The following is a 22,605-nucleotide window of genomic DNA, read 5'->3' on the forward strand; positions in this document are numbered from 1 at the left end:
ACACACATTCACACACACACACATTCACACACACTCCTTGTCCCCAAATCACTTACAGGCTGAACAGACCAGACGGACATAGTGGGAGAAGGGAAGTGACTTGACCAAGATCCCCCCAGCAGGCTTGTGGCAGAGCTGGGACCCATGTTTTCTGAGACTCAGTCCGGTACCCTGTCCCCTAGACAAAGCTGCCTGCCCCTGATCTGTCAGGCTACGGGGCTCTGTGCCATCGCAGGCCTCCCAGAGGCGTTGGGAAAGAGATCCAGCGGGGTATTGGATCTGCTGAGCTGCACTGGGCAACAGACAGGGCATGAGAGGTGAGACTCCTCCAGTAACTCCCTGCCCCCCAGGCTGGCACTGGGGCTAAATCCAGGGGGCTGGAGGGGGGTCTGCTCCATCCTCCGCCTGCAGCGGGCGTGCACCCTTGCTGTGCCTTGTGGGGCTGGCTTTTGGCAGCGAGGGGGCCTCTCTGCCTGGCGGAACTCTTTGCTCACGGTCCCAGGGGCGCCCCGTGTCTGGGCTGTGTGTGTTATGTCTGCCGGGCTTGGAGGCCAGCCATGCCTTTGGGTTAAGGAACAACGCTGGGAGGCTGCCAGTCTGGCAGGGCCTGGGTCTGTCGGCTCAGATGGAGGCCAAAGAAGGCGTTCTGCTGAGCGTGCAGCTTGGGAGCGGTCTGGGAAGGGGAGGAACTGTCTTTCTTGCAGGGGTCTCTGCCACTAGCTGCGCTCGAAGCCCCGGGAAGGGCCAGGTCCCGGGACGGGGGAGGGTGTAGCCGCATCCGCTCTCCCTGCATTCTGCCCTTGCAAAGCAGGAGGAAACTTGCTGCATCTTTGTCTCTTAGGAGAACTTCCTGGGGCTGTGGACTCAAAGGGGAGGGGGCTGTGGGCACCCCTCGAGGCGAAGGCCAGGCAGATGGGCACCCCTGAGAGCCTGGCTGTCCAGGGTAGGGCTGGCAGGGCCCTGCTCAGCACAGACGGACGCTTAGGGCTACACCTTATAACAGAGCCAATTGCCGCCACACTGGCTCTTGGCTGGATGTGTGGCCTGGGGAGACTACAGTGCCCAGCATGCAATGCGGCTTGCTCTGGCCGGCCTTGTCGCAGTGCGTGCTGGATCCTTGTTGTCTACTACCCCCTCCTGCACCCTGCGCTAGAGCATGGAATTAACCCCTGCCCGACCAGCCTTTGTCCCGGATCCCAGGGATAATTCACCTCCCCCGTTCTCGCAAAGATCTTCCAGCTCCGGGGATCTCTGAGCTGACTCTGGGGAGGAGGCCGGCAGATTGGTGGCCAACAGGCACGCTGGTCACTGATGCACTGCGCTCCTGGGGACAGAGAGGAGTCTGTCCCCCATCATGGTCTCTGGGTGCAACTGGGACTGTCACTTGGCGAGTAGGCTGGGCAGCAGAGCACAGGGTTCTCCCAGGGTTGGGGCTGCCTATTACTGTTTAATATTTGTATTGTGGTGGAACCTAGGAGCCCCAGTCCTGGACCAGGACCCCCTTGTGCAAGGTGCTGTACAAACACAGAACAACATGATAGCATCCCTGCCCCAAAGAGCTTAGTTCATAGGGCCCCCCCATCTCTTGATAGCCCTTCGGCTCTAGGGGTGCTGCATCTTTCAGGCTTTTGGCTCACAAAGGCCAGGGCTCAGCCCTGGCCACTCTTCGCAGATTCCTGCTGGCACCTGCAATGCCGAGAGCTGACCTGCCAGGGCTGTGGCTGCCAGCCCCCCCTCAGCCCTGGCTTGTAGCACATGCTGTCTCCTATCCCCTCCACGATAGCAGGGGAAGCCAGCCCCACTGCTGTGTGTCAGCCCCTGCTCCCCACCATCCGTCGGGATGCGGGGTGACGGCTGGACGTGGGAGCCCACAGTCTCTCTGGCCGAGCGTTGAGCAGCAGCTGAGCCAAGCCATGGCTTCCTGTGTGGCGCTGGAGCTGTATTGAATTCCTGCCTTATTGTAACCAGCCTCCTGCATGCCTGGAATGGGAGCGAAGGGGGGAAGGGCCTGGAGGTGGAATGGGGCCCAGCTGGGCTCGCAATGGGGCCGTGTAGTCTCTGCAGATGGAGACTTAGGGCTGGGTGCTGCTCTCCCACTCGCCCCCCAGGCTGCTTCGCGCACCCTTGTGAGCGGCCGCACGGTTCAGTTTCACATTGGCCCCCCTGTCACGCTGCAGCGGACCTGCTCTTGCTATGCAATGCTCAGGGCTGATGTGCATGGGCAGAGTCGCAGGGGGAGAAGGGGTGTAGGGCTGGGATAACGGAGGAGGCTGCGGGTCAGGCTTGAGGGGCACCAGCAAACCTGGGGGCTGGGCCCAAGTGCCGGAAGGGGGAGGCGGGACACCATGGGTTGAGCATTGAGGCTCCTCAGCAGAGTTGTAGGGGGATGTAAGATTGGAATAGCAGCAGGGGGCTGCAGGGTGGGATTGAGGGGCATCAGCTGGGCTGGGGCAGGAGCCCAGGCTGGTATAGCAGGGGATGCTGCAGGGTGGCACTGAGGGGCATCAGGTGAGCTGGGGGGGAGCCCAAGCTGGTATAGCAGGGGATGCTGCAGGGTGGCACCGAGCGACATCAGCCGAGCTGGGACTGGACTCACTGGGGTGGTGCAGGCGAGAATGCAGGCACGTCATTATTGCTGTATAGGGACTCTAGGGCTGGACTAGCAAGGGGGCTGCAGATCTTTACAGCCGGACGTCAGCAGGGCTGGGTGTGGAAGTTGAGGCAGAGACTGCTCAGGACTGGCCATGCCATTCATCTTCCGTGAGCCCTGAGCTTACACTGTAAGGCCCCAGAGCCAGATGAGCCCTTAGCCTGGGGAGAGGGGAGGCGGCTGGTGACTCTTCTCCCCGCTGTCCCCCAGGAGAAGATCAGCAAGATGAAAGCCAACGAGGCCAAGCTGGAGAACGACAAGCGGCGCCTGAAGGAGGTCCTGGACGCCTCGGAGAGCCGCTGCACCAAGCTGGAGCTGCTGCGGCGCTCGCTGGAGGGGGAGCTGCAGAGGGTGAAGCTGGTGCTGAGTGACCGCGAGGTGGAGATCCAGGTGCTGCAGGACCGCGGTGACACGCTGCAGAGACAGGTAGCGCCGCCGTGGCTTCTGGGCCGGGCCTGTGCCCCGTGGCAGACCGAGGCCGTGGCAGCCTCTTGGCACCGGCTGCGCCCTCTCCTCCTGCAGGCTCTCTCTGCGTTTGAGGGGAAGGAGCCGTGAGGAGGCACAAAGGCCCACGCTGCTGACGGGCTGCCCCTGCGTGTCATAGAGCGGCGCTCTGGGCCGACTCTGCCTCAGCGTAGGGGGCAGGGAGTGACGTGGCTAGTGGGTCTGTGATTAGAATCATAGAATATCAGGGTTGGAAGGGACCCCAGAAGGTCATCTAGTCCCACCCCCTGCTCGCAGCAGGACCAATTCCCAGTTAAATCATTCCAGCCAGGGCTTTGTCAAGCCTGACCTTAAAAACCTCTAAGGAAGGAGATTCCACCACCTCCCTAGGTAACGCATTCCAGTGTTTCACCACCCTCCTAGTGAAAAAGTTTTTCCTAATATCCAATCTAAACCTCCCCCACTGCAACTTGATTATGTTGCCTTGGGGTCATCATCCTGGTGCGGTGGGTGCGTGAGCACCATGGTCCAGCCCCTAGGCAGCAGCTCCCTACCCATGAGCTGGGGTGTGGATTTGATCTCCCCAGGAGTCCATTACATTGCTGTCCCGAGTGGGTGTGGCCTACTGGCTAGGGGGCGTGGCCTAGCACACTGGACTCGCCGGCTCCGCCCGCTGCTCCTCTTGGAAGGATCCCTAACGGCAGCCGGTTTGGGTAACGCCAGCAGGGCTGGCAGCGCTCCAGCCATCCCAGTGCGGCCCCTGCCACTAAGGGCAGGGCTCTGACCGCAGAGCCTTCGTGAACATCGGATAGCGACTCGGGAGATGCAGCCGGGGGCCCTGGCTCATTGCCGGACTGTGCCGATCCCGCTGCAGGTCACCGACAGCGAGATGAAGGCCAACGCCCTGCAGCTGTCTGTGGAGCGACTGCACCTGACCCTGGCCAGGGCCGAGGAGGGCGAGAGCGCCCTGAAGGACAAGGTGCAGGGCCTGGCCCTGTCTCTGTCGGAGAGCAGTGCCAATGCCGGTGCCAGCCAGGAGAAAGCGCTCCAGCTGCAGAAGGCGCTGACCGCCAGCGAGCATGACCGCCGAGTGCTACAGGTGGGATTTGGCCGGGGCTGCAAGGTGCAGAGAGGCAGAGTGGGGGGGGGTCCGGACAGAGATTTCCAACAGGATTGAGGGACACTGGCAAAGGTGGGCGGGGAATCGGGCCAGGACTGGAGTTCCCCAAGGCTTCCAGCAGGTCGGGGTTGGGCGCATTGGTAGATCTAACTTGGATGGGCCGGTACTGGCCGAGCCAGGAGGGGCTGCAGGGGCATCAGGAGCTGTAGGGGAAACTGCTGGCGCTGAGCCTGACGGTAGACACCTCCTTCAGTCCCACACCATCCTCCCCGTGCCAGCCACCCCTCCATACAACATGGGGACCGGTTTCCCTCCCCATTGTCTTTGCTGCGAGCGGGTGGCTCCGTCCTGCTAGCGCTGGGTTAATCGGTCCAAGCTCGTGAAGCGGGGAGCTCTGCCGGGATCTGTTTTGCACAGCCTGGCCCCTCTGTGCCGTTGGGGTGTCACCGTCTCCCCTCCTGTCACAGGAGCGGCTGGACGCTGCCCGTCAGGCGGTCTCAGAAGCCAAGAAGCAGAACAGCGGGCTGGCCGACCGGGTCCAGGTGCTGAAAACTGAGCAGCTGGAGCTGGAGGTGCAGAAGGAGGAGCTCGAAGGGCAGGTCCGGCAGCAGCAGGAGGTGAGGACACGGCACCAGGTCGGGATTGGGGGTGACTGTCCCATGAATGTAGTCTGAGCTGGCCAGAGAACCGTCCTGCTGCTGATCAGCTGGGCTGGTATCGGGGCAGGAAGGCAGTAGGGGAGCTGACTCCGTAGAGACGTAGGAGTGCTGCAGTGGGTCACTGGGTCATGTCTGGCTTTCCATGGTGATCCCAGTGAGAGCATCACTTGAGTGCCACCGGCACAGAGAACGGGACGCGTATGTGGGGCAGGGAGAGCGGTTTCCCCAGAGTACCCTGTGCCACTCATGTCCTGTGCTGGGATGGTGACCCCAGTGCTACATAGTTATGGGGGGCTGGAGGGAGGTTTTCCTTGGAGCATCCCCTGTGGGGTCACTTGTAGCTCCCCCCAGAGAGCATTTGTACACAGGGCTCCCTGTGGATCTGTGACCTCTGCCTGTCCAAGCCAGGGCATTGGGAGTTGAAGCTGCCTTTCCTCGGTGTTTGGGCCCTTCCTGCCCCGCAATCCAGCATTCCCAGGGGGCTGAGCCCCTCGGTTGTTAAACCCCCGCTGTCTCTCACGCTGCTCTGTGCCGACAGCCGCATGCTGGGCACAGGCACTGACCTCGGGTCTCCCCCATGGAAGAGCTGATCTCTAACCTCTAGGCTACCGGGCCGATCCCACGTGCCTATCACTGGAGTGGCTCCCTGCCCTGCGATGTTGTGCTCAGCCACGTCTCTCTTCCCCTGCTGCCCAGCTGGTGCACCAGTGCCAGGAGAGCGAGAGCGCGGCCCTGCGGAGCCTGCAGAAGCTGCAGGAGGACAAGCACCTGCTGCAGGAGCGGCTGGGCAGCCTGCAGCGGGCGCTGGCCCAGCTGGAGAGTGAGAAGCGGGAGGCGGAGCGCTCCTCCCTGCGGCTGGAGAAGGACAAGATGGCCCTGAAGAAGACCCTGGACAAGGTGAGCGGCAGGAGCAGGGGTTGGGGCTTGTGCCTCTTTCCTTCTGCTCGTATGCATGGCTCCCGGTGCTCTCCCCCCGGCACACACAGTCGGAATGGTACAAGCCTGTTTGTAGGCTTCTTATCCAATGTCCCTCCACGAAATGGCACCAGGATTAGCCATGGGGAGATTGTTTTGGGAATTCGCTAGTTCCATGCCATCTTCCCTGCTGGCAGGGGGCTGCCTGATCTTGGACAGAGTATGGGGGTGACAAGCAGGGGTTGCAAAATTCCACAGGATCCTGGGTCTGGCACTAGGTTCGAATCCCGAGCTGGCATTTGTACTGAGAGCGAATGGGGGTGAATGCTCAGCTTGGCTTCCAATCAGCTGTGACTGCTGGGGCGTGAGGGATATTATCCCTGGCATCGCAGGGCATTACACTCGGGAACGGCCTGAAATCTCCTCTGTCCGTTCAGTGGCGCTTCGGTCATTGCATTTGTGCTCCTGTGCCTGCGATTTCAACTGGCAACCCGTGGAATTAGACTGGCCGTAGCAGACAGCCCCTTCCTGAGCGACCCCCCACCCGTCTGCCATGGGGAAAACCCACCCAACAGTGATCCACGTTCAATTACTTCCCCATAAAGCTGTGCCTGGCAATGTGCTCTGAGCCAGCACTCAGGGCAGAGAGAAACATAGCCAGACTCCCATGATCCTCAGCTGCTGCCTGCAATCCTCCGGAGAGCAGAGCTTGGGGACCCAATCCTGTTGGAGGAGTCGTTTCCCCCGCCCCCGAGAGCTGTGGTGTAAGGGCTCTAGTGAAGAGTGGGGGCCTTATTGCTCCCCAGAAGTGAAGGTTTACAATGCAGTGTGGACGCTCAAGTGCAGGCTTGGAATCTCCAAGTCCACTAGCCCGGCTGCCACGGGCCAGGGCGTAGTGTGGAGTGTAGCCATAACCAGTGTGGCCTGACCCACCCTCTCTCCCTGGGCTTGCTTGGCCGGCAGGTGGAGCGCGAGAAGCTGAAGACGCACGAGGATTCGGTGAGGCTGTCGGCAGAGAAGGGCCGGCTGGACCGCTCCCTCAACACGGTGGAGCAGGAGTTGGCGGAGGCTCAGCGGCAGATCCAGCTGCTCGAGGTCAGCCATCAAACCTTCCTCACTGAGTGCTTTGTCTTGAGCAGACAAAGGTGGGGGGGGGGGGCATCTTTCCAAAGCCCTAGACACAGTCCTGGTTCCTGCTGACCCCTGGGGGTGGAAACACCCCGCGGTTCTGCTCGCAGCTTCAATCACGCGCTGCCATGGCTGTTAGGACGTAGCCAAGATTCAGGGTGTGCCGCACCCTACCCAGACTATGCTGCAGGGTCAGGGCGCTGTTGATGGGGCCTCTTCATAGGCTCCTTTGCCTGACCTTAACCAGGGTCTTTGTGGCCTCAGGCAGGACATATTTTCATGGTTCTGCACAAAAAACCACTGGGGGTGCGGGGAAGGAGGGGCCAGAATGGTGGGTGGGGACAGGTGAGGGATGAAAGGACAGGGTGGAAGTGGGGGGAAGGGACACAGATGGTGAAGACGTGGGTCTGAGAAGGGTCAAATACAGTTTAATCTACAAGGCAGGTGTGCTAGGAAGGGCTAGTGCTGCCTGTTTTCTTGGCCCTCTCCCTGCAAACAGACTAACGGCGGAAACCCCGAGCTCCCATTGCAGGCTGTTTCCTAGCTGCTGCGGCCCGGTGGACGAGCCCCAGAGCCGAGCGGGGTGGACATGACATCATCTCTGCCAGTGGGTATAACACGAGGGGGAAGGTGGTTTGGGAGTTAAAGCCCAGGCCGGAGTGTAGGTCAGGAGATCCGGGCTCGCTCTCTCCGCTTGGCCACTGGGACGCCATGTGAGCTGGGGCCTGGCGCTTCCCCGCTCTGTGCCTCCGCAGGGATGGGGACGGCGCCCTGGGGCGTGCGACGCTGAGCTCTGGAGGCAAGGTGCTGTGGAAGTGCGACTCGTCAGAAGTTTAGGGGGGACCCAGCCTCGACTTTGCCCTGGCATTGAAGGGTTAATACTTCCTCTAGGGAGACGGATAGCGGGGAGCAGAGGAGGGGGAAGAGCATTGGGTGAGCAGCACCCATAGCTGTGCTGATTAATAGCCAGTGACCTGCCCCTGCTGCCAAACTCCTCCCTAGCGCCTCCCAGCTACCCTCCCCCCCATTCCTTAAGCTCTAGCGAGGCACGTCCCAAGGCCGCCCTCCCTTCCAGCTGCCCGAGCCGGGGCACAGCCTCTCCCTACACGGGCTGAGACCCATCACCTCGTTACACACCTGCACCCTCCTCCCAGGACCAGCCTGGGGTGCTGCATGTGTCCAGACTCCCAGAATGCCCTGCTGCCACCAGAGGCGCGGGGCACGGCTGCACTGAGCAGATACAGGAAGCGGCAAAGCCCCCAGGACTGAGGCAGGCAGGGGCCCTGCAGCTGTATCCCTGCCCAGGGGCTGATCCAAAGCTCATTGTGGTCGACTGAAAGACGCTCATTGATCAGACTCATGTGCAACTCCCTCACCCCCTTGTCACCTGGAATCCTTGGCTCTCCTGGGAGCGGGGAGCCTCGCTCACCTGACCCCCTCCCCTAGCTCAGATAACCTTTGAACCCTGGCTCTCACAGGTGTGCTTACTGACTTCTCTCTTTTGGTTGGGCTGCTGGTCCCTGCAGGAGAACCTAAGCATGGTTAGAAGGACGATAACATGTTCCTGGGTGAGTTATGCCACTGGCTCAGTGCTTATAGCTAGTCCTGTGTGCGGGAGCCTCTCACCCAGCCCCTCCCGTACGACGCTCCCCTCTTAACAGAGAGCCAGTCTAAAGCAGACCAGGGCTTGCTGCGCATTATTGTTACTCATATTACAGCCAGCATAACTGCCATCAGGATCCTATCATGGGAGGCCCCATACAGGCCTGGAGTAGGAGACCACCTTGCCAGGTTACCATCTGTATGGGCAGGGGGTGGGAGGGGAAACTGAGGCACAGAGCAGAGAAGTATCTCGCCCAAGGTTACACAGCATTTCAGTGGCAGAGCTGAGAATAGGGTAGAAGCTGCCACGGTTTGAATACGCTGCAGTTGAGTGCAAACAACTCACTGGGGATTGAACTGGGGCCCTTCATGAGCTGCTACGGCTTGTACGAAAGCCCCCAGACTCCTGAGCTGGGGGCTCTAACGGTTTCGTAGCCTCTGTGGTGTGAGGACATCCAGGGACCTGTAACACGCATTCTGAGTGTGTTACACAGGCAGTGACTGAGGCGAGAAGCTGCCGTGGGTGTTTCTGAGAAACCAGCAGCCAGGGTGCCGCGTGACACGCTGGGGACTTTGGCTCCTGAGCCTGCTCTGGGGCTCCCACTCTGGTCCGGCTGAGCCCTAAGGGAGTTTTGTCCCACGTTCTCGGGTGTGCAGGAGCAGGTGGTTATGAACCGGAGCCTGCGGGAGCCCCCTGCGGTCGCTGGCCTGTGTGAGCGCATAAAGTCCTGGGGCCTCGTCTACACTACAGCACTTACTCCATCGCCACTCAGCTGTGTTGCAACCAAAACTGGTCAGCAAATGTCTTCCAGTTGGGAGCCAGTTAAGGGTTTTCCCTTCCCACAAACTCAGTTTTCTAACTTTTTTCCACTTGGGGGGGCGGGGGAGATCTTTTCAAAAAAAGGAGGGAAGGAGGCAAGAGGGCCTCAAAATCCCAACAGAAAATAGCACCGTCTTGGTTTCCAAAACCCGAAACGAAGTGACGCTGGGTCAGTTTTGAAACCATTAGTTTTATTGTCCTGCTTGGAGCATTGAATCAAGGCTGCCATTGTCCCCTGGAGAATTTTGTTCTCTGCCAGGAAAATTTGTTTGGTCAAAATATGTCCCCCAGCTTGCATTAAAACCTTCAGCAGGCTGGAAGGGGAACGATGCTTGTGCGTGGGCATGGGTAATCATGGTTGAACCCTGGGCGGGGCCTAGGGCCCTTAAAATAGCCGCCTTATCGCACAGCAGCCATGCAACCAGCTTTGAAGGTGGGGTTAAATTTGAAGCCAGTGCAGTGCTGAGGTCCACCAGACCTAGTGTGGTGACGAATGGTCACGTCCAAGGCAGCAGAGAAGCCGAGGGACTGTGCAGCGGACTTCAGCCAATACTTGGAAGAACCCAGGCTGCAGACAGAGACAAACCCAGCGCGGGTAACCGATCAGATGCTGCTGCAGTGGCAGGGCACTTGGAGCTGTAAACAGGGCGCTAGCCTATGAGGGAGTGTGGGAGGAGGTGACTCCTCGCCAAGGTGGATGGTGGCCCTTCCACATGAACCGAGGTCTGAGGCTGGCTCCTTCCTGTGTCAGACACAGCGGCATGGTAGGATGGCGCCTCTGTTTCCTTTTAAAGTCCCTGGCGTCTCCAAGCAAGGGAGGACGCACGTGGGGGGGCTGTTGCCGCGCTGGCTGTGAGACGGCGCGGGCTGTGTCAGTAGGGAGCGGGGAGGGGGGGCGGGAAACGAGGCCAGTGGTGGCTAATGAGGGCAGAGTGATGTGATCACAAGGGGGGTTGTTTGGGCCTGGACTAGAGCAGAAGCCAGAAGGGAGCGGGTGTGTCTCTGCAAGAGAGAGAAGAGCCGTGTCCCCCCCGTCCCCCGTCCCCCCCCCGAAGGGATACTTAACCAGCTTAAGCCGTGGAGCCAAGGCTCTCCCAGCCCCGAGAGAGCCGACTGGCTCAGAGCCTGGATTGCAGGCCGGTGGCCCTCAGCAGTAACTCACAGACAGAAGGGGTGCAGGGGACTTTTTTTTGCATGCGGGAGGGGGAGGGGGGAGAAATCCCAAGCTGGAATAAATCAACCCTCAGAGGAGGGCCTGTGTGGTCACTAGATCAGAGTGGCCCCTTGTCTGTGGAAGCCTGGATGTATGGACCCTCCTCTCCCTTGTTCAGGCTCAGGTAGCGGAGATGGAGCAGACCCAGTCCCAGAGCCTGGTGGAGACGGCCATGCGCCATCGGCAGGAGCTGCAGCTGGAGATCGAGCGGCTGCGCGGCTCCCAGCTGCAGGCAGAGCGCACGCTGGAGGCCAGGGAGCGAGCACACAGGCAGCGTGTCAAGGGGCTGGAGGAGCAGGTGAGCGGCTGGAAATTGACTAGCCGGGAGCTCCCCAGCAGCCAGGGTCCCTACAGTGCCCGCTGCTGGGAGAGGCTGAGACTGGAGCAGTAAGTTCCCCCCCAGCCACTGCCCTCCCACCGCTCCCTTCCAGCTCCCATCCTTCCGGATTCCTTTGCCTATTCGGGGAAATAGCCCTGAAATCCTGCTGCACCGTCTGGCTCTGCCATGGCTTTGGGGGACCCCCATGCAGCCAAAGCGCTGACTGGATCCCCCCCCCTTTTTTTTAACCCTCTCCTTCGCAGATCTCGACGCTGAAGGATCAGCTGCAGCAGGAGCTGCAGCGGTGCCAGTCCCATTACTCTCACTCCTCCCTCCTCTCAGGGAACTAGGCTCCCTGCCACTCACTAGCGACACTGTGACCAAGGAGCCTTCAGCGCTAAGCCCCCTCCGGCTTTATGCTCCAGCCCTGCGGTGGGGAAATTGGGTTTGTATAGAGGGGGGATGCCCCTGCCATGGGGACCACCCTCCCCATACGGCCCTGTGGATTCCTTGGGTGCTCAGCCCTATACAAAAGACAAGGACGCACACACGTTCCCCTGAGCGTGCAGCGAGTCAGGGCCCCAGTGGGTTGACGTGGAATCGGGGAGCGTCTCAGAGCTGCTAAGTTGCCTTCTCCATGAACGTATCGTTACTGATACACTATGAATGAAAAGTAGCTTGGTAATCAGTGACAACCGTCAGCCTGGGTCTGATTTTCAGCAGCGCTGAGCACCCCCAGCTCAAAAGTACAGTCCATTGGAGCTAGGGATGCTCCGCGCCGGGAAATCAGGGCCCCGGTGGCCTTGCTTAGAAGCCACCTTCAATCCTTTTGTAGCATCTTTCCAATGGCGGGTGAATTGTTACACTGAATAGCAGCCCCCTTCCTTCTGAAGCGGGGATAGAAGGTAACGTTGGCTAGTATTCAGAGCAGGGGTGTGAGGACTCCTGGGTTCTCTTCCTGACGCTGACACATCGTATGATTGCCTCACTCTGTGCCTCAGTTTCCCCATCTCATGCAAGGCTAATAATACTGACCTCATAGAGGAATTCTGAGGCTTAACTAATTACCCGTGATGTGCTTTGAGATCCTCTGCTAGAAGGTGCTCTGCAATGGGTTTATTCGTAAGCAATATTATTAAGTTTAACAGAAACAGTGGCTTCTTTGTCCAGAGGGTCATGTTGGGGGCTAACATTTAAAATGCACCTCTGAAGAGGAGAGTGCATTTGCAGGCCGACGATTGAATGCCCCTGGGTGACTGGAGACCAAACATGGGCTCAGTCACCAGTGAAATGGGTTTGCTGATCTGTGTTGTCCCGCTATTTCATTAACCTAAAAGGCCCCTTTAAGCAAAAATATATTTTGGGGGTGGGTGGGGACCAAAAAAAAAAAAAAAAATCTACAACCAAGCTGAACTAGGTCTTGCAAAACCAGCATTTACCTTCTCAGCAAGGACATTTCTGCCATTCCATTTTTTAAAAAAACAGGACTTTCCTAAGGGTAATACGCTCATGGAGGAGAATGTATATTTGATACATGTCATTTTCTACTGCAGTTTTTACCAGAGGTTTGGAAACTTTTCAATACTTTGTCCTAACCTGCTTCTGCAGCTCTGGTTCATCCAATGTGGTGTTGCCCAGAAGCCCCATAACCCTTTCTATAAAATGGAAGGTGGAAGATTTTGTTGTATCAAGGATGTGAGTGTTTGAGTTGGGTGCTCTGCTCTATGCTGGCCTTCCCAGTTTTTTTTCTCTTAGAGCAGAGAAGAGTCAGTTTCACAGAACCCAAGTCTAAACAGCTGTTGAATGTTTGCTCCTCCTTTCCAGATGTTTTCTCCTTTCCAGGAGCATCATGCTCTGCTTGAGCATGTTGTCTGAGAATGTACCCATAGCGTGACTGTGTGTCCATTACCATCTCAGGGCCCCGCTTCTCCCAGCACCCTTCTCACATCCAGCGCCTGCACTGGGACGGCTTAGTGTAGTAAGCAATATGTGCTCTAAGTACACCCTGAGCTTGTAGCTGCTTCCTGAAACCAGTAGGTGAATAAACTCCACCATCAGAGCTATAGTGATTATTTGTGCCAGCCAAATCCTAGTTTACTGCAGTGCTAGTGATCAAGGCGTGGAAAGTTGAATGACCCTGAAACCCAGAAGAGCTGAGATAACTGGGTTAGGAGACAAATTGACCCTGAAGAAGTTCTTTTTCCACAATAGTAACAAGTTGATCATTAGTGTCCCTTAGAGTGAGTAGCCTTGTCCTCAGTGTCTATTTAAAGAGACCCTGCCAGCTTGGGTACTGATGTCTGAAAAGTTTTAACTTATTCCAGGTAACACCAAGATCATGAGCATTTATTTTTCTCGAAGTTTAGTTTGTGAAGTTGACAGCACTGTGTGTTTAGTCAGTTTCACTGTGTCCCTTGTTTTATGGGGGGGTGGGTTAAGATCGGAAAGTGTGATTGTTAAACGCCACGCCTTTGAGCCAGCGGTGGCCCCGTCACTCAGTTTGATGAGCAGAGCTGTCTAGGCTAATTACAGGAGCATCTCTTCAGACTTTTCTCCTGCCATATTGGCTGCTCTGGTTGTGTGTCAAATGAAAGAATCGGCTGAAGAAGGGCAGCTGTTAAATTAGAGCAGGAGAAGGAACTGTACCTAGTGGAGGTGGCATTTGCAGGGAACTTTTCTCTAATAACCACTGTCCCGGCTTTCTTGGTAAGGTGACTAGAACAGCACCCAGAGGGCTCTGACCTTAGCCCCCAGCACTAGTGTAACGTAACCCCCACTAGCACAGAGTTCTGCCCCCCCCGGCCCGTGCAGCTGGAAAGGAGGAAGTCAAATTAAGTCCATAGAGGCAGCCCAGGGCAGAAGTGAGCCTGGCTCACTCAGCCATAGCATAAGCTGTTTACTTAGAACGCCTGGCCAAGCTCTAGCTTATCTGGGGCCCAGGCAAGCACCTTCTCAGCTCCATTCACAAGTCAGATGACCTAACTTTTGCTCTAGGCTCCGAGTCAACCTAGGCCCTTTCCCTCGCCTGCATCAGCACTAACGCTTCTGCAGGAACCGCCCTCGGTCTGTCCGTGCTCAGTGACACAGGTGTAACTGATTGGAATCCAGCAAACAGCTCTGAGGCTGCCCAAGGAAGCCAGAATGCACGTGTCCCTTTCAGACGGTATTAGCCCTGCAGGAGCCAAGACTTAATTACAAAAAAACAAAAAAAACACTAAAAAACAGCATGCTTTCAGGCTGTAGTTTTTTTAGTCCTTTCACGCCTGGAAAAATTTCTCTCCCGGCCAGTCTGTGACACTAAATTGACAAGGCTCAGGCTGAGCACCCACGGCAGCAGCGTGCTAGGAGGGTGTTACTGAAATCCTGGTTCTCTAGCACAAAAGTTTTCTTACAGATGGGTGGATGGTTTTCTTTTTAAAGTGACCAAGTTTTCTACTAGAAATTCCTACTTTTTGTTGTTGTTTTTCACTTACGTAACAATTAATCATGCCAGGAAGAGGGTTTTTTTTTTATAGATTATATTGGTACTTTCTTGATGAATTTGGACATTGGGGGAGGAAAAAGGAGAGCTTGCCCCACACGGGGTTGGTGCTGCGGGGAATGTCAGACTGTCAACTAGCTCACCTGGCATTTGAAGTCCCTAGTGGTCAGTTCCCTGGAAGCTTAGGCAATGGAAAGACCAACCAGGGAACTCTGTGTCTCTGCATCAGAGTTTTAAACATGTCCAAAGTTTGTATAAATGTTTTACAGGGGGATTTAAAAAAAAAACCACAACACACCACAGACAGGACAGTGCTCAGCCTGTCTCCCCGCTTTTGCTGTCAGGGAGCGGCACCCGGTCCAAAGTCACATTAAACAGGAAGAAAAATGTGTGCCAAGTGAGTGTGTGTGATTTCATTCTCTCCTGCAGTAGGTTGCTGCCATTGGACTAGAATTATAGGGCTGGAGGGTAACGCAAGAGCCAATCCTGGGCCTTACCCCGTAGCAGATTGCTATTTGATTCATGTTTATAGATTATAAAGCCAGGAAGGACCTCCTGAGTTAATTCGTGTTTGAGTTAACATGAGTATATAGTTTTACTGCTGTCATACAGATCCCCTCAGGCTAGCGGTGAAACTGACAAGGATGGTCACTTTCAGGTTGTCACCAGGTGGAGCTGGACTATCTGACTCTTGGAGCCATACCTGCACTAGCTCCGATCAAGCTAGCACGCTAAAAATAGCAGTGTGCCCACAGTGGCGGGATGGGATAGCTGCCCTGAGTACAATTGAGTCGGGACCATCGATACATAGTCCAGCCCGCTGCTCCACTTTCATTTTTAGCATGCTCCCATGTAGACCTAAATCATCCTGCTCCTGCTGGGGAAAGCTAGAGGTGAACTTGTGGAAGCTAATGCTTCATCCAGCGCTGTCTTGGTACGGATTGAGGTTCTCTAGGCTGGCAAGGAGGGAATGTGGTCTGAGCCCAGGGACAAGTTACTGCTGCTTAATCAGCTCCTGCTTGGCCGCCAAGGGATTGAAGTGTACAGGAGAACCTCAGAGCTATGGCCACCTTGGGACTGGGGGTTGTCCGTAACGCTGGAATGTTCATAACGCTGAACAAAGCAGAGTCCAGGCTCCACATCCAGCAGCTGACACGCGCCAGGCCAGGTTTCCACAGCAGCTGAGCCCCTCCCGGGGCTGCCCCCTGCGTGAGGGTGAAGGGGTGGAGACAGGCTGCCCAGACCTGCCGCCCTTTGAGATGCAATACAGCCATAGTACAGTATTGGCTTTTCTTTTTTTGGTCTCTGCTGCTGCCTGATTGGTTACTTCCAGTTTCACAGGGTGTCTGGTTGACTGGCCAGTCTGTAACTCTGGTGTTCATATCTTGGAGGTTCTACTGGAGTGAAAATGAGGGGCTGGAAGAGGAAAGGGGGAGCTGCAGCAGAAAGCACTAGGCTACTCCCTTCAGCCTAACCAGGACTCTGGCATTTGGCTCTGTTACAATGTTTGCAGGATGCCCTTTGTTGTTGGGATTTTGCTGAAGCCGCAGTGGCGTAATGCAAACTATTTTCATAGTAGAGCGTGTGGCAAGTCACTGACCAGCCCTAGCTGTTCCTCCCCCAGCTGAAGCTGTGAGCAAGCTCAGTGCCGCCAGCCGTGACCTTTTCGGGTTGTTTATTTTTTTAAAACATTCATTTTGTACAAAAAAAAAAAAAAGGAATTATCCGTACAACGCTACAGCGAAAGCAAGAAAACCAGAACAGTACAGGAGAATGCAACGCTGCGGGGCCCCTCTAAGCCCTGGGAGCAAGTGAGCCTGGGCCAGTTCACCGCCCGCAGTCAGGGCCACATCTGCATCAATGGCCCAGCTCCTTTTTTACAAAAGCTATTTTGCAGTTGCTGTACTCAGCATTGCTATTTAGGAGCCTAAATCTGACTGCCAATGGGATTTAGGTTCCTAAATCATTTACGCACAGAAATGCTGAGCGCGGTAACCCTAAATACCTAGCTGGAAGGGAAGGAGGGGAGGGGTCCCCCGGTTGGATCAGGTCTGGAGCTGCAAGAAAGAGAGATTCCTGGCTCATTGAGGCAGAGACGGCCAATGATTTTTAAGTGAACAGTGGACCACAAGGCTCCCCTGCAGGTGGACACAGCCGGGAGTGGTATGAGGGGGCTGGCACCCGTCCGAGGAAGCAGATGAGATGAAGGAGCAAGAGCATGGGGAAAGAGTTAAAGTCCACACCTGAAAAGGGCTGACTTTGGTAAAGCACAGAGGGAGATGGTATGAGTGGCCTCCATCCACCCGTCTGTGCAGTGTCTACCTCAAAAGAGTCATTTTCTCTTCAAGTAAGGACCAGGTGGGAGCAGGCACCAGCATCATCCGAGCTCTGAGTTTCTGAAGGGCCGAGCTCCTACAGTTGCGGTTGGCTGCAATGGGCGTAAGTAATTTGCTCTGGCAGCTGACCTCTCTAGCCCGTCATCTCCCCCATGGGATCCAAAGTCCCTGCACGGAGAGAATGGGCTTCTCCCATCTCTGCAGCAGCACCCAACGATGAAACTGCCAGCTGTCAAAATACGCCCCGGGCTGCCTCTCGGGCAGTACAATGTACCTGCTGCAGCCCAGCTCAGACATCTTCAGCCGAGCCACTGTTTCCCTCACGGCAGTCGCCGCGGGTCAGGTAACAATCAGTGCTATCCTGACACTTGAGCAGAGGCGAATGGGGGCATGTGCCAAGCTGCCACTCAGCCAGCTGGCGCGTTCACAAGGAGACCGGGGCGTGAGGCAGAGTGGGGGTGGGACGCAGCGGGCAGAGCCCAGCTACAGCAGCGTTGTGGCAGCTACAGAGTTGACCAAGCCCGGCACAATTTTGGGGCCAGATGGGCCCCAAACAATAGACCCTTGGGCAAGCATCCAGGATGAGCTTCAAACTGCACCCTGGTCCAAACCAAGGAATAAAGCAGCAGCCATCAAATCCACTGGAAAGGAGGAGGAGGAGGAAGGAGAGACGGGGGCAACGGTCTAAGAAAGCAGCAAAAGGGTGGGGTGGGGGGAACAGACCAGAAATTCAGACAACCCCTTACACTTGTTCTCTTGGATACTCTACGTATAAATTGAGCCAGCAGCCCGGCTGGGCTGGCGTGCGCCAGCTGAGTCCAATCAGACTGCACTGGCTCAGCCCAGCCCCTGCCGGTGACTCTTCCAATATCATAAAAAGTAATAAAAAAACATAAAAATCCCTATATTATGTGCACAAAATGGACTTCTATGCTGTTTCATGCACCATGTTTCCTTAGCACCATTGATTTCATGAGCACAATGACAATGTTATTCTACCGGGGCAGACGGAAGGTAGCTCGGGGAGAGAGCTTTCCTCTGGGTCGGCTTGGCCTGGCCTTGAGCAGAGTCGTGGCCTATGCGTCTGCTGGGGCAGCCGCCGTCCAGCCTTAGCAGCCGCCGCAGCTTCTGGCGCAGGAGGTAGCCACGGTCTGGCAGAGGCCGCTGGTTGCCAGCACGCCGCATTTGGAGAACTTGTCACGGCACAGGTCAGCTGTGGAGGGGAGGCGAGGAACCATGAAGGAACAGAGCAGAGCTCAGGGGAACAGAACACGAAATTTCAGGGTTTTGTCAAAACTGAAAACCAGAACTCCAGAAAGTTTCTACAGCTGAAGATTTGTTTTTATCCCTGTCTCCCCCGGGGGATAAAAGAAATCAGTTCCTGAGCAGCTGTGTCCTGGAGTTTAGCATCTTAGGGGCAGAGGGGCCAGCCTGTCCTAGGAGGGCAGAGCGAGGACTTAGTGGCTGGATCCTCTGCCAGCTTACACACCTGCCTCACCAGCCTCTCTGTACTGATTGAGGAGTGATTTGCACTCACTGCACAAGTTTAGGGTCCCCACAGGGTGTGAGCCAAGTCTCCCTGCTTTTTGGAGAGCTGCCATTCAGCCAACCTCCAGCTGAAATGTCCCCGCCCGGGGTCCTCCAGAGACCAGGACCTGTCCCATCTTATGGGCCAATTCACACTGCGGCAGCAGCTCAGGGCTCCTGGTGCGTCACTTCCTTACCTCGGAGCAGCTCTTCGTGGGCGCAGACAGTACGGACACAGATTTCCTTGTTAATAACGTACACCCGTCGAAGGCTGAAAGGGAGACCAGAACACACGGCCTGAGACACCAGGGTGGAGGGAGTCCTGGACGTTGAGAGTGGGGGAAGGGCTCTTTGGCACAAGCACGGGCAGAGAGCAAAGTGACCTGTATTTTCACTGCCAGCAGCTGAGTCAGCAGCAAAATGGGGGAGAACTCTTCCCCTCTAACACAAGCCACAGGGCAAAGGCTCTGGGGGCCCGTGAGAAGGTGCTGGAGCACCAGGGGCTCTCTGGTACCTATGTCCATACTAGCTCGTGGCTGTCAAGGGAGGCTCACTCAAGGACTGCCCTATCTCCCCTGCCCCCCCCCCCCCCCCGTGTTACCACGAGTGGGTTGTGCACGTGGACACGGGGCGAGTGAACGGGGCCACTCACGCTACAAGCTCCGGTTCACTGGCTAGTGAGGACAAGCGTTACAAGCCCCTGCCCGTGTGTAGCTCAGATTCACTCCGGGCAAAGGGGCAGCCCCAACCATGGTTCGTCACACCGCGAACTCCGAGCAGCCCAGACGGAACTGTTTGTTTTCCTTTATTAAATGCAGAACTGGGCCATCTTGGGGGATGCTCCTGGGACGGCCTATGAAAACTCGGGGCCTGGCCCTCCAGCCAGGCCATGCGGGTGCAGCCCTGCCTGCCGCTTACCTGTAGAAGCAGATCTCGTTCAGGCACTGCTTGCAGGGCTTGTGGACGGAGTAGAGCCTGGTGCAGGGATACTGCTCCTCCCGGCAATCTGCCCAACGAGAGAACACAGGCACTGGGGACCGAGCACTAGCACCATATTGAACAGTCCGCTGACTTCCGCAAACTCAAGAGCAGCTGCTGTTGCTCTGACATTGGCGTGCATGGGCGGTGCCTGGCTCGGGGGGGAAGCTGAGAGGTGGGGATGAGTGTTTAACAGGGACCCACAATTTCATTTCAGATCCCTTGGTCAGCAAGCCACCCATCTCCCTTAACTCTTCCCTGAAGGGCAGCCTCTCCTGTTTCTTCTGCACTGGCTGCTGGTTCTGCAGCATGAGCCCAGCTGGAGTTCGGACCAGTCTGGGGCAGCGCAGGGCTGGGGGAGATCTTCAGTGGGCCCAGTCACCATCCCAATGGGAGTGCCATGCCAGGCACTGACTCGGATGTTCCTCAGCCTCAGCCTAGTCCTGCTTCCCTGAGTTAATGAAGTGCCACACAAGCAGAGTGGAGATGGAGTAGGAATGTCCTCTCTCTGTTATACTTTTCATCCCGTAGGATCCCAAACGACTGTACCCACGTGCACGGGAATTGCTTTCAGGAGCAGTGAAATGCGGCCACTTCTAGGGTGGAACAGCACAACTGGTTAAATAGCCCCACAGCTTAGGGCAGAAAGTGAAGAACTTTATCTCCAATGAAAACTGGATGGGGGGGGGGCGGGGCGGAGGGACTTCAGGAAAGGAGATTTTAGTTACTGGAGCCGGACAGCCGAGTTAACGCCTTTCCTCTTGTGGCGAGGGCCACGGATCTTTAAAGAGCACAGTGGCCAGAACCTCAGCTTTCGAGGACATCTCCAAAGCACAATAGCGCCCCCTGCAGAATGCTGGGGCATTGACCCAGCTGCCAGAGGGGGGCGCCCCTCAACTGCATGAACGCCGGAGCCTTGCTTAGCTTTCAAACCCTGCTACTGGCACAGCTGTAGGGACCAGGAGGCAAAGTGCCCCCCCCGGAGGGGGGCAGGAATGCCTACAGCTAGTATCTCAATGGGTGAAAGGGCAGGTGCTGATCTCGTGCTGCTACCGTGGGTGGGGGGGCTTCACAGATAAATACCCTGCTGCAAAGAATGAACAAGCTAAAAGCCACATCTTGCAAGGGCCTTGAATTGCATGGGGCTGGAGGGTAACCAGCACTTGGCAGAAGCCAGAGCCACAGTGGGGCCATCCAGCAGCTCCTGGAAAGCTGGCCTCCCTAGGCAGGGCTCAGGAGTTCTCCGCCTCCTTTAGTTTGGCCCGGTTCAATCTGGAAGGTGATCTCGATTTTCCCTTTTTTGGGGGCGGGAGAGAAAGAAGGAAAAATGTGATTTTGCGACACGTGCCAGAGTGGGACCATTGTGCTGCAAGCAGCCGATCTGTGTTTAGCTTGGAGCGGAGCGGAGCAGAGCACCCTGGCCTCTGTGCACGCTGGGCAGGATCACTAGCGCTGGCCTGCGCTGTCCCTCCGCCCCCACCCTGCAACCACGGCCGGTCAGCCAGCTGCACGTGTAGCAGCCCTGCAACACGTCACCAGGAGACGGCCGACTTCTAACCCTCTCAACTGCTCTCAACAATGTGTCCACCCCCGACATCGCAATGCTCCCAGTGGCAGAGCCAGATGGCACAACCCGAGTGATGGGTCATTGGTGGTGGGCTGCAGGGTGAGCCTGCCCCCGCACCCACCTAGCAGAGTGGGCTCCTGTCCTGTGCCCGGCTCCCCATTCTGGGCGGTACAAGCTGGCGCGTGGGATTGCAGTGCCATATGGGTGTCATGATGGACAGGCGGCTGGGCCAAATTGGAGTGAGTGGCGCTGCAATGTAGCACGTGAGGTCACAGCGCCATGGGACCCCGGGCACCGTGTTGCAATGCTCCGAGTGAGGAACTGGGTACAGCCCTGCAGGACAGGAGTGGCCACTGCTGGGTGACTGCAGGGTCCCCAAAAGGCATCCCTCATACACCTGGCGGCTATTGGGGGGGCGGTTGCTCCCCACCCTTATTAGCTCTGCCACTGAATGTTCCTCCTACACGCACAGGTCCGATTCCTAACCCAAAGGCAGAGCGGTAACCAGTGGGCAAGAGAAGGAAACTCCATGGGGCTTTCAGCTGGTTCGTGTCTAACTCTTGGGCAGTGATGGCAGATGGTGTTGCAGGCAGAGTTTAGGGAGAAGGCGGAGGAGACCACCCCCCACTGCTCCTGAAGCTGTGAGTGAGGGGGAGAGAGAGGAAGAGGAATTGAGGAACAAATAAAGTGAAAGTCAAACAAGTGCATTGGAGTGAAAGAGCCAGAGAAATGCTGCTAAATGTAACAAGGTTCATTCGTAGCCTCCAGGGCTCCACGGCTTGGAAATCTATCCACGCGGGGGGAAATCAAGGGGGACTTTGTGCTTTCTCTGGGGTTTGGACATTTTCTCCCCACAGAGGAGTGGCTGCGCAGTGCAGGGTCTTTAAGCTACTCTCCAACATCAGTTAAAAAACCAAGGGTCACCGAGAGCATCAGCTGGAAGGGCCCGATCCTGCAATGCCGGGAGAAGCGCTGCTGGATTCAGCAGGGCTGCTCCCAGAAGGGAGGGCTGCAGGATCTGGTCCAAGGAGAGAATGCTCTGTCCCCATCTACTATCTTGCTTGTTAATCGCAGGTTCTCTCTCAGACTCAAGGCAGCCCCGGATCAAAGGCAGATTGGCTGATATGTGGGGCAGCCATGTCGGAGGAGATACAGGTTTCTTGCGCTTCTGGCAGACCTCAGATGATATGCTCACAATCGATCAATGGTGGTTTGAAGGATTAGAAGGTACAAGGGTGGCCTCATTAACTCCCTGCTCAATTTAAAGCGTTTCCTGTAAGCGAAACATCATCAAAGCTAGAAATCCACCAGGCAGCCCCTGCCAGCTGGAGAGAGTCCCCAGCCCCACCTCCCAGCTGTGGTGTCTCCTGCACGTTCCACCCCAGGTTGTCCTGCCTGCATGCTTGGGGGCGGAGGAGGGAAACCAGTGCCCTGGCTCCTCTTTCAGAGCTTGAGTGAGCAGCTTTTTCCACCTCCTTTATACTTTCCAGCCTTGCCTCCTGCAGGCCCTTCCTCCCACTCAGAGCTGACTTCAGGCATCTGCAGCTCCCAGAGTCACCCTACGGTTCGGAGAACAACAGGCTGCGGGTCTTACCAAGAGGTCCAGGTTCTGTGGGTTCGGTCTCGGGAAGAGCTGGAGGGGAAAGACAATAGGTGGAGCTGAGAACACAGCACCAGGCTGGGAGTGGGCTGCAAACTGGTATAACTCATGCTCCTGTCTATCTACGGTACATACAGGGCCCCTGTTTTTCCCAGCATCTGAGCGCTTCACAATCTCGGATGTATTGATCCTCACCACGCCCTGCCAGGCAGGGCGGGCCATTATCCCCATTGTGCAGATAGGGAA

At 56.7% G+C, this 22,605-nt stretch overlaps 2 protein-coding genes across 11 annotated transcripts in view; one reads left to right on the forward strand and one right to left on the reverse strand.

The window, feature by feature from the left end:
* The window catches only part of CROCC (ciliary rootlet coiled-coil, rootletin), a 62,331-nt gene extending 47,589 nt beyond the window's left edge, over nt 1-14,742 (forward strand). For 5 of the 9 annotated variants that reach the window (XM_075121127.1, XM_075121126.1, XM_048824797.2 and 2 more), the window contains 8 exons: nt 2,861-3,076; nt 3,969-4,193; nt 4,682-4,831; nt 5,570-5,770; nt 6,752-6,883; nt 8,443-8,484; nt 10,670-10,849; nt 11,134-14,742. In XM_075121127.1, coding sequence (XP_074977228.1) covers nt 2,861-3,076; nt 3,969-4,193; nt 4,682-4,831; nt 5,570-5,770; nt 6,752-6,883; nt 8,443-8,484; nt 10,670-10,849; nt 11,134-11,220 — 1,233 coding nt within the window. In that variant the 3' untranslated portion in view covers nt 11,221-14,742. Of the gene's footprint in view, nt 1-182; nt 318-2,860; nt 3,077-3,968; nt 4,194-4,681; nt 4,832-5,569; nt 5,771-6,751; nt 6,884-7,415; nt 7,524-8,442; nt 8,485-10,669; nt 10,850-11,133 lie in introns of those variants that run through there. The other 4 variants (XM_048824796.2, XM_048824801.2, XR_007353261.2 and 1 more) reach the window with 3 other exon arrangements.
* Nucleotides 14,743-16,009: 1,267 nt separating this feature from the next.
* Nucleotides 16,010-22,605, reverse strand: part of MFAP2 (microfibril associated protein 2) — a 31,386-nt gene continuing 24,790 nt past the window's right edge. For both annotated transcript variants that reach the window (XM_048824814.2, XM_048824817.2), the window contains exons 6-9: nt 22,354-22,392; nt 19,133-19,220; nt 18,412-18,485; nt 16,010-17,900 (exon numbers count right to left, since the gene is read on the reverse strand). In XM_048824814.2, the coding sequence (XP_048680771.1) occupies nt 17,797-17,900; nt 18,412-18,485; nt 19,133-19,220; nt 22,354-22,392 (305 nt within the window). In that variant the 3' untranslated portion in view covers nt 16,010-17,796. The remainder of the gene's footprint in view (nt 17,901-18,411; nt 18,486-19,132; nt 19,221-22,353; nt 22,393-22,605) is intronic.

Source organism: Caretta caretta, chromosome 18 (assembly GCF_965140235.1).
Source record: "Caretta caretta isolate rCarCar2 chromosome 18, rCarCar1.hap1, whole genome shotgun sequence".
NCBI lineage: Eukaryota > Metazoa > Chordata > Testudines > Cheloniidae > Caretta > Caretta caretta.